General features: G+C 39.4%; 1 protein-coding gene across 1 annotated transcript; it reads left to right on the top strand.

The window, feature by feature from the left end:
* The first annotated feature begins 280 nt into the window (after positions 1-280).
* On the top strand, positions 281-7,562 carry LOC140450361 (cold shock domain-containing protein CG9705). Its single transcript, XM_072543953.1, has 3 exons — positions 281-475; positions 530-652; positions 7,075-7,562. The coding sequence occupies exons 1-3, from the start codon at positions 393-395 to the stop codon at positions 7,220-7,222; spliced, it is 354 nt and encodes a 117-aa protein (XP_072400054.1). The 5' UTR covers positions 281-392; the 3' UTR covers positions 7,223-7,562.
* The last annotated feature ends 1,282 nt before the right edge of the window (positions 7,563-8,844 follow it).

The following is an 8,844-nucleotide window of genomic DNA, read 5'->3' as shown; positions in this document are numbered from 1 at the left end:
TCAGTTTTCATCTGTCATCAAAGATTTAAATAGTATGTTCCGAACTTAGATTAATGAAACATACATTTTCATTAATAGGTTCCGAAGTAGATAAAGAATTTATTTTTATTTTCAATATTTTGTTATTTATACATAAGTTTCAATATGCGTATGCTTATTCTAATTCTCTTACAAAAATCTAGAAATATATTGTTGCAATAATCTTTTTGATAATCATTTCAAGATAACGACAGCTGTCAAAAATTATATCACCTGACAGCTTGACACTGACAGTATACTGACAGCCTGACAGTGACTTTCATTCTCAGCCCTGAGGTTATTTTAATTTTTAATTTACAATTTTCTTTTAAACTCGAAATTTCTACTTTTTGTTTTTAAACATTTTAAATAATATGTCTTCAGGTGACGGATTACCACCAAAGTCGTACTTGATTCCAAGTCCGATAATTACAAAAAGAACAAGAACACCATCGGTGTAAGTGAAAATAAACTTACAACAAACATGAATTAATATCGCTATTTCTTTTAGTTGTGAACGTATCGTTAAGAGCAAGAATATTTATGGGGTAATCAAGGAATTTTGCCGTCAGAAAGGACATGGTTTTATCACTCCAGAAGATGGTAGTGAGGATATATTTGTACATGTTTCAGAGTAAGTCCCTAAATCAATATCATAATTCATATATTTCAAGTCTTTGGACTAATTAGCGATTTATAGTCATCAAGATCAGTATGAACAATAATATATACTAATAGCAGATAGAAAATTAGTCAATTAAGTGAACATAACAATTTTAGTTAATTAGGTTCTACATTTGTGCTAATATGACTCATCTGATGTTTTTAATAAGTAAAGACTAATTATTCCATCATTACAAAAATAAAAATACTAATACCAACTGTACTCATTCCTAAATGCATCATTGATTGAATGTTAAAAAAATTTTGTCATAATTTTATGAAAATTTCACCTTTATTGACAGACTGAGTAAAACAACTACTGTTTTAGAAGTCCTATGGCTTTAAAAACTTAAAAACTCTTTAGCTAACATTGATTGGAACAATTTTCTAAACTTAAACAATATTCACAACACCTGTGGATACTTTTTATCAAATCATTAGGAATGCAATTAGTTGTTTTCTACCTTAAGTCAAAAGTAGTAGTTTTCCAAGTTGGATATTATCTGATCTTAGGAAATTTATTATTGAATAGTAAAAAACTCATGTCCCATTTAAATCTACAGGTGATATATTGAAAATAACATTTTAATAATTTAGCCTAAGTACAGCCTAATTTTTTTGGCTTAAATGTTATGCAAGTATTTGTCTTTGATGGATGATAGAGTTTACAGACATGCTCGATATTTGACTAAGAAAATATTCTGAGCTTCCCAATATAACTTTTAATAATATATGAGGTGTTACTAATGCGAACATTGTCAGACTATTTGCTAAACACTATATGGTCTTCATAGTATTTTCTCATACTTCATAAAAAGATGCATATTTACACTAACTAAAGCTTTGCAAATACATTTTAATTTGACATTTAGCATTCATATTGTCCATGTAGTTGTAAACACAGTTATGTAGTACCTATTTGTAAAAGTTGTAGTAGTAAGTTGTAGTATTAAGACAGTATTAAAGGACCATAACTATGACAGGATAGATTTTCCATTGTTCACAATGTAGCATCAAAACAATTTTAAACTGTTTATCCTTTGTCTAGTGTGTTTTGTGCAAATGTATTTAATGCTTGTAACATTCATTGCCATGCTGGATATCTAATATTTTTGACAAAATGCCCCTGAAGATACTCTGAGAGCTAATGTCTTGGGCAAGATTTAATAAAAAACTATGCTCAATATCTGCCTTTTATTTGTAAAATTATCTTTGATATTGTATTTTTGAATTATATATTTGTATTAATGTGGTCCTGATTAACCGCAATTTCAGTTGAAAATATATTTATTTTGATGTTTCCATTTTCACTTCCGAAATGGTGTTCAAAATACAAAATTATTTCAATTTTAAAAATACAGAAAACAGTATGAAGCTCCATGCTAGTCTACAGTACCGCTTACTGTTACACTTTTTCATCTATTAGGTGTGAAAACTTCAAAAGACATCTTGGACGATTCTGGGAGCGGAATCGTTGCTATAAGGCCGAGCAACACTCTATAAGCTCTATCTTCACTTCTACACAGACTTTCAGCAAGGAGGCTCCTTGTACCTTTTCTGTGTTACCATTTTTTACCGTTGGTAATTTTTATCGAGGGCGTGAGTGCTTCTGAAGTAACAAAACCGCCCAAGTGACCAAGAGTTAAGATTTAATAAAAAACTATGCTCAATATCTGCCTTTTATTTGTAAATCAACCTGTATTTCAAAATCTAATTTTTGGTCGACATGTTTACCCAGAAAATACAAAAGACGCCCCTTTCACCCCTCTCTATATGATTAACATAACTGCACCGTACACAGGGGTTGTTCGGACACCATCGTGTCAATGCCAGAGACCTACCTGCTAAAAAAACACCCTCCTCAATCATGAAAAACCGGCCGGATTGCTTGATTGGTACTCAATCAGATCGGCACATCATTCATCCTATCTCTAATTCACGCACAATTCTCACGCATTCTCGCACTTTCTCACTATGATTTAATCCTCTCTCCCTCTGTTCCTCTCTTTCATGTTCATCTCGCCCCCTTCTCATTTTGCCTTATCTTCTTGCTTGCTCCTGGGCACTCTGCCTTGCATCGGGTCGCCTTTCTGCCTGTTCCTTTCTTTTCAACATTCTCTTCACAAGTCTCGGAACTGTTCCCCACCGATCTTACGACTTAAGCATCTCCACCACCAGTTCCGTGACTGATTGCACCCTACTTCGAAGCTCTCTCTCAAGCCGACTCTTCTCAGCTATCCATCAATCACATACCAATAGTGTGTGAGACAGTGGCTGATATTTTACGGTACAGGCATTTGTCATTTTCTGCCTTTCCAAATCTGTAAAGGTATGCCCTGAAACAACTATGTCATCAGAGACATCTCATCTCTTGCAACACCATAATGGACATTTCCCAGCGCCTCGGCAGGGACTGTTCTGTGTGCACATGCCACCCTCAAAATACTCTTCCTATCTGCTCGGGTGATCTGCCTTTTGTACGCCTTTGTTAGAACTGCAGTACCCTAGACAGGCGCCGTGTAGAGGATCATCGATTGCACAACAAAATCAAGGTTTCTCCTCTCAGTTTTGAGCCCTCCGATGGTATGCATGATCTCACCAACGCGACGGATCTCACCGCAGCTCTTTGAGTCACCGTCTTTACGTGCTCCCCCCACTTTCCGTTTTGACTCAGAGTCACACCTAAATATCTCGTTTTTTTGTATTTATTTGGAATCACTCTTCAGCTGTTCTTAAGAGTTCCTCAAATCCAAGTCCTTTTTTACCATCATAACTTTCTTGGGAAAATTAATGAGGTGGTTTCCCATTGCCTTCCTCATGTTTTCTGTCGGGGTTTTCTCCCTTATCCGGAGTGTTCCAGTTTTAAGGCGCCGGAAGCTCGCCTTTCGCCCTTTCCCGTTAGCGTTACCCAGGAAGTACCACGTGGAGGTGGGAATCGGACTTGCTAACAGACGTAATGTTTAACTACTCATCCAGGTTTTATTACCACATACCTTCCGGTAAGACATGTGATCCCAGAGGTCTATCGTTAGCCATTCACTTAAGAACAGCTGAAGATAGACAAACGTTTGCCACCATAACCGCTAACCTCCATTGATGGAGACGGCACTTGAAGAAGAAGAAGGAACCACTCTCTTTCCTGCACATTCGAATGTTATCCTGTCCCTTTTCTTTGGTCCCTTGACAACCATAACCTCGATCTTATCCGCAGTCAGTTCTAGGCCATGCATTTTCATCCATTCCTTGACTTGGTCACATGTATGCTGTGCACCGAAGATAAGTTCTCCCTGTCACGCGCCACTACCAGCATAGCGAGGTTGTCCTCAGGCAAATGCGAAAGGAGCTACACCCTGTCTGTATTTTTGGCTCATAACCCCGTCACATGCTAGGTTCCACAGCGTGGGTCCTAGGACCGACCCTTGCGGCATTCCAGCCGACACGTCAACTACAACTCCTTTTTCTACCAGTATTTTCCTCCCTGACAGATAGTCCGAGACCAAATTTGTCAAGTAACTCGGACACCTTCTCTCTTTGACAGCCTTCATTACCTCTTTCCATTTCAATGTGTTAAAAGCATTCCGGACGTCAAACAACAGTAGGATCGCCTACCTCTGATTAACCCCCACCCCGCGCAACTTCCGGAAGACTTCCATCACCGTATCCAACGTGCTCGTGTTCTTTCTGAAACCGTACTGCCTGGGTGACAGCCCGCCTGACTCTCCAGTGACTCCAATGACTCCAGTGACTTCCAATTTGTAGGAAATTGCTGAGTTTCAAGCAGTGCATTCGTCCTGTTCCAAAAGCCACGTCGGCTCCAGACTGCCAATGCGTTTCACTGTTTCGGTGGTATCCCACCGCGTCCCGGAGCCTTTCGTGTCTTTAGGTCACTCAACGCTTTGTTGAGTTCGTCTATGGTAAAAGGTACAGATCGTTCAGCTTCGGCTTCCCACTGCACTCCATGTCAATGACCGGTTGAAAACAGCTCTCGAGTAACCTCAAGCTTCCTGTGCAGTGGCATCTCATACATAGCGGTGCTTTGTGCCTTCCAAATAAATTGGCAGGACCCTGTCTACCTGGCCTTTCGGCATACGACCGTTAGCGACTCCACTGCCCCTACGAGTCCAACACCAAAATGAAGGTGGCGCGATGCATTCGCATCGCGGGGCTCCACCTCCTCCGTAGTACCTGTGTTGCGATTACCTCACCTATCCGTTATTCCCTCCCACGGGCGGACAGGTGACGCAAGCGGAGGAATTTCCCCCTCGCACGTAGACATGTCGCCGCCGAGGATCTCTCCTCTACCACTCTTAAATCTCCAGGCTGGTACGTGCCGAGACACCGACACCACGATTGGTGGTGTAAGGCCAAAAGAGGTGTGTACGGGCCCAGCTCGTTCAACCTCGCCTGGTTCTCTTGGAATGAGAGTAGAGTGGTCCCCGAGAGTCTCGTCTCGGATACTAGGAATGTAGACCAGTGACCGTGACGCCTAAACGTCTCGAGTGCGTTTCTACAGACCCGACACCTCAAGCGACGGCTCTCCACCTCTCAATTCCTACTCATTAGTCGCCTCTTACGACAGGCGGGGCCTTCTGACCTCGGCCGTATTCTTATCTCCGCGAGCCGAACGGAGTGACATCTCATACAGTGGGTACAGCTTGAACCGGTTTATTACTATTTTGTACCCCTCATCCCAAACCTCCTCTGATTTGTCACACAGTTCTCTCCAGTAACTGAACAGTCTGCTAGCTTCGATTACTTCTTCTCTACTTCTTGTCCTCGTAACCTGTCTTCTGATGGTAATGCATTCCTTCCTCTTATTGGCGATCTGTTCATGCAATTCCTCATAGTTTCTCTTATCATTGATTCGAGTCCTGTCGATGGCGGTTGGCATCTTCTCTCTATCATCTATCTAGAGTAAACATCAAACGCTAGCCAGTCCGTTCTATCTCCACCTCTGCTTCCTGTTTGGTTTGCTGATGACTCTACGTTGATAGTCCCTACTCCGACCATCGAAAAGCCAATGTAGCGGTGTTCTGTAGCAGTATCATCAGGCAGCACGGCCCAGTCTCTAATTTTTCCCGCCGATTTCTGTGTTGCACAGGTGACATCGATATATGAACGCGAATTTACCCTCACGAACGTTAGTTTCGAGCAAATCCCTCATGCGTATCAATACCATATACCCTCAGTCTTCTATTTAGTATCCGCATTCCTACAACGCCCGTTGTATCCACGAACAATTCCCTATTGCGCTCTAATGTGGGGTTTGGATCCCCTCTATCAGGAAGTCAATTTCTCTTTCGGTCTTTAGATCAACAGTGTTCACGTTAAAAAGATAGATATCCAGCTAAATAACACCATGAGAATGATCGCTGGAGTAATCAAATCTACACCAGCACATTGGCTACCAGTGCTGAGCGACAGTCCACCACCACATCTTCGCCGACTCAATCTGCTTACCAAAGAATATAACAAGATCCTTAGCAACACGGCGCTGCCGATTCATAACTATATAGAATATGCAACCAAAAGTCGACTGCGCTCCAGAAAATCTCCAATACAAACTGCAGAATCAACCGTAGCCACAGGGTTCAACATGATCACCAAATGGATCTATGAATGGTCGGCAGCTCAACCAAATACAGCCATACCTTGCATCACAGAGACACCTCGTGGATTTGACCTACCACGTAAGACCTGGTGCACACTTAACCGCATCAGAACTCAACATGGTCGATGTGCAGATATGTTGCACAAATGGGGCAAGCTACCATCACCGTCATGCAGCTGCGGCGAGGTCCAATCTATCAAGCACATAACGGAGGAGTGCCACCAGCGAGCCTACGAGGGCAGTTCACAAGACTTCCTGTTTGCGACGATCGAGTCGATTAACTATATAAACAAAATCGACGTTTGCCTATAAACTGGGCATGATTTAAGTATTTTCATATCGAGTCAATTTTAATGTTTATTGTAATATTGTAGATGTGTCGAAATGCCATACGCTAAATAAATAAATAAATAGGTCTTTCGGTCGCGGAGGCCACAGCGAGGTCGTGAGCTAGACTAGCAGTCCCCACATTTGTTTGCAGCTCTCCTACCACACGTTCTCTTTCACACTTGTTCGCCATTTTGTCGCTCAATCAGTAACCTCCTACCCTTCTTCAACCTTCACCTCACGCTCCTCTGATAATTCCCCTGAATTTAACTAATTAGCTTAGCCTAATATTGGGTTTGTAGTATACAGTGAAATGTAATACATTATGTTCAAAAGTTCACTTTCTTAATTTTCTTTATTTTGCCTTTTTTGAAATTTATTATCTACCTTTCAGATAGAGATATCTGAACAAACCAGCTTTTGCTGGTTACAACTAACATTATTTAATGTTTTAGTGTTGAAGATGAGTACGTCCCAATACCAGGAGATCGTGTTAAATATCAAATGTGTCCTATCCCTCCCAAGTTCGAGAAGTTTCAAGCAGTCCACGTACATATAGTTGATTTGAAGCCAGAAGTGCACAGGAAATGGGAGAACTTATAAATGTCCTTGCCAGAAAATATAAAAAGATCTTTGATTCTCTGTTCTTACTGTTATTGAATGTATATTTGGTTCTATTAATTAATGTATGTATATATGTAACACTAATTTGATGTCTATACCTTCCCAGCTCGCAAATATTATTTTTAAGTTATACTATCTTTTTTCACTTTTTTGTATGAGGTAAAACTGTAGATTCGGTCAGTAAACTATTTGAAACGCAGTAAATGTATTATACTTGAACAATTTTTTGGTTCTGTCAATTTTAAATAGGTTGTTGATTTAGGTCAATTCATACTTTACGAAAATTTTTGTAAATAAAACACTGAAACCAAAAACTCTTGTTTCCAAATTTTTAAAAGTTTTATAAAATAACACAACACTCAAAAATGAATGGAGATACATAAAAAAAGCGGGAAAAGATCTTTGATATTTGGAATATAATAGCTTCAAGTTCAGACAGTGTATGAAATGTTAAAAAATGTAAAATGTGTGCTTCAGTTCTTTCGAATTTCGATGCTGCATTTAAATTCACCTTAACAATAACAAAACACAATAATAATATACCTTTAGCGATTGGTCACCTGATGAAACATGTCTGAATTTATTCTAAAATAACTATAAAATAAATAGTGTTAATCAAAATAAATTGATTTAAAAGAAAGACAGTTAAGATTTGATTTTACGTATAGTGCCTCTGTATATTCGCTTACACGTATTTTATCCTACCAGGATTCATCAGAGCGACTGCTACAGAAGCTCTAAAAGTTAAATCAAATCTTTTCTGTCAAAAGAAGGAATAATAAAGTGGCTTCAATATGGACGCTATAGCGACATCTGCGACCAAAATAGAAATGCGAAGATTTCTCGGTTGACGAAACCAAACTTCAGATTTTTGCTTTAATCTGTGCCTTCTATAAATTGCAATTCAACGATGAAGAAGATCTAAAAAATGAAAATCTCTGAAAAAGCTTTTTTTCTGAGATGAGATTAGAAACAACTAAAGTGCCATATTAGCATAGTCGAATTTTTGACACGTGGCCATACAGTCATCATAGGAGCAACGTATTGTTTATTACGTATTAGGTATTTTATAACATTCAGATGTGTATATAACAGCCAAATGAAAATTATCTTCTCAGTTTAGACCTAGGTTCGTTTCAGACCATCTTTGGTTATCAATATTTCACTTTGGTGATCTTTGCGCCATTTTTCATTCAATTAAAATACCATTGCTTACTTAACATATTCACTGCGTTTGACCATGCTATTTTTCAGACTGACAACTAGCTAACCATCTGGTGTCAACTACGACAAAAAACTATGTCTTTAGATTGTAGATACGAGCTCATTTGGCATCGTAGACGTCAACACTGTGATCTGAAAGATCCTTTATGTATACCCTACACCTACGTCAATGTTTTGACAGAACAGCAAGAAATACTAAGAAGATAGACAGGACAGAACATTTTAGGGAAAAGCTTGAGGAAGATGGAAGGGACGCGAACCCTGATGTACCATTAGACCAATCAGACAACAGAGAAAAGAGTCCACCAACAATAGCCGAGATTAGAACAGCAGTAGCCAAATTAAAGAGCAATAAATCACCGGGATCGAATCAAATA

The sequence above is a fragment of the Diabrotica undecimpunctata genome, chromosome 9 (assembly GCF_040954645.1).
Source record: "Diabrotica undecimpunctata isolate CICGRU chromosome 9, icDiaUnde3, whole genome shotgun sequence".
Taxonomy (NCBI): Eukaryota; Metazoa; Arthropoda; class Insecta; order Coleoptera; family Chrysomelidae; genus Diabrotica; species Diabrotica undecimpunctata.
This window is presented reverse-complemented; position numbering and strand designations above follow the sequence as displayed.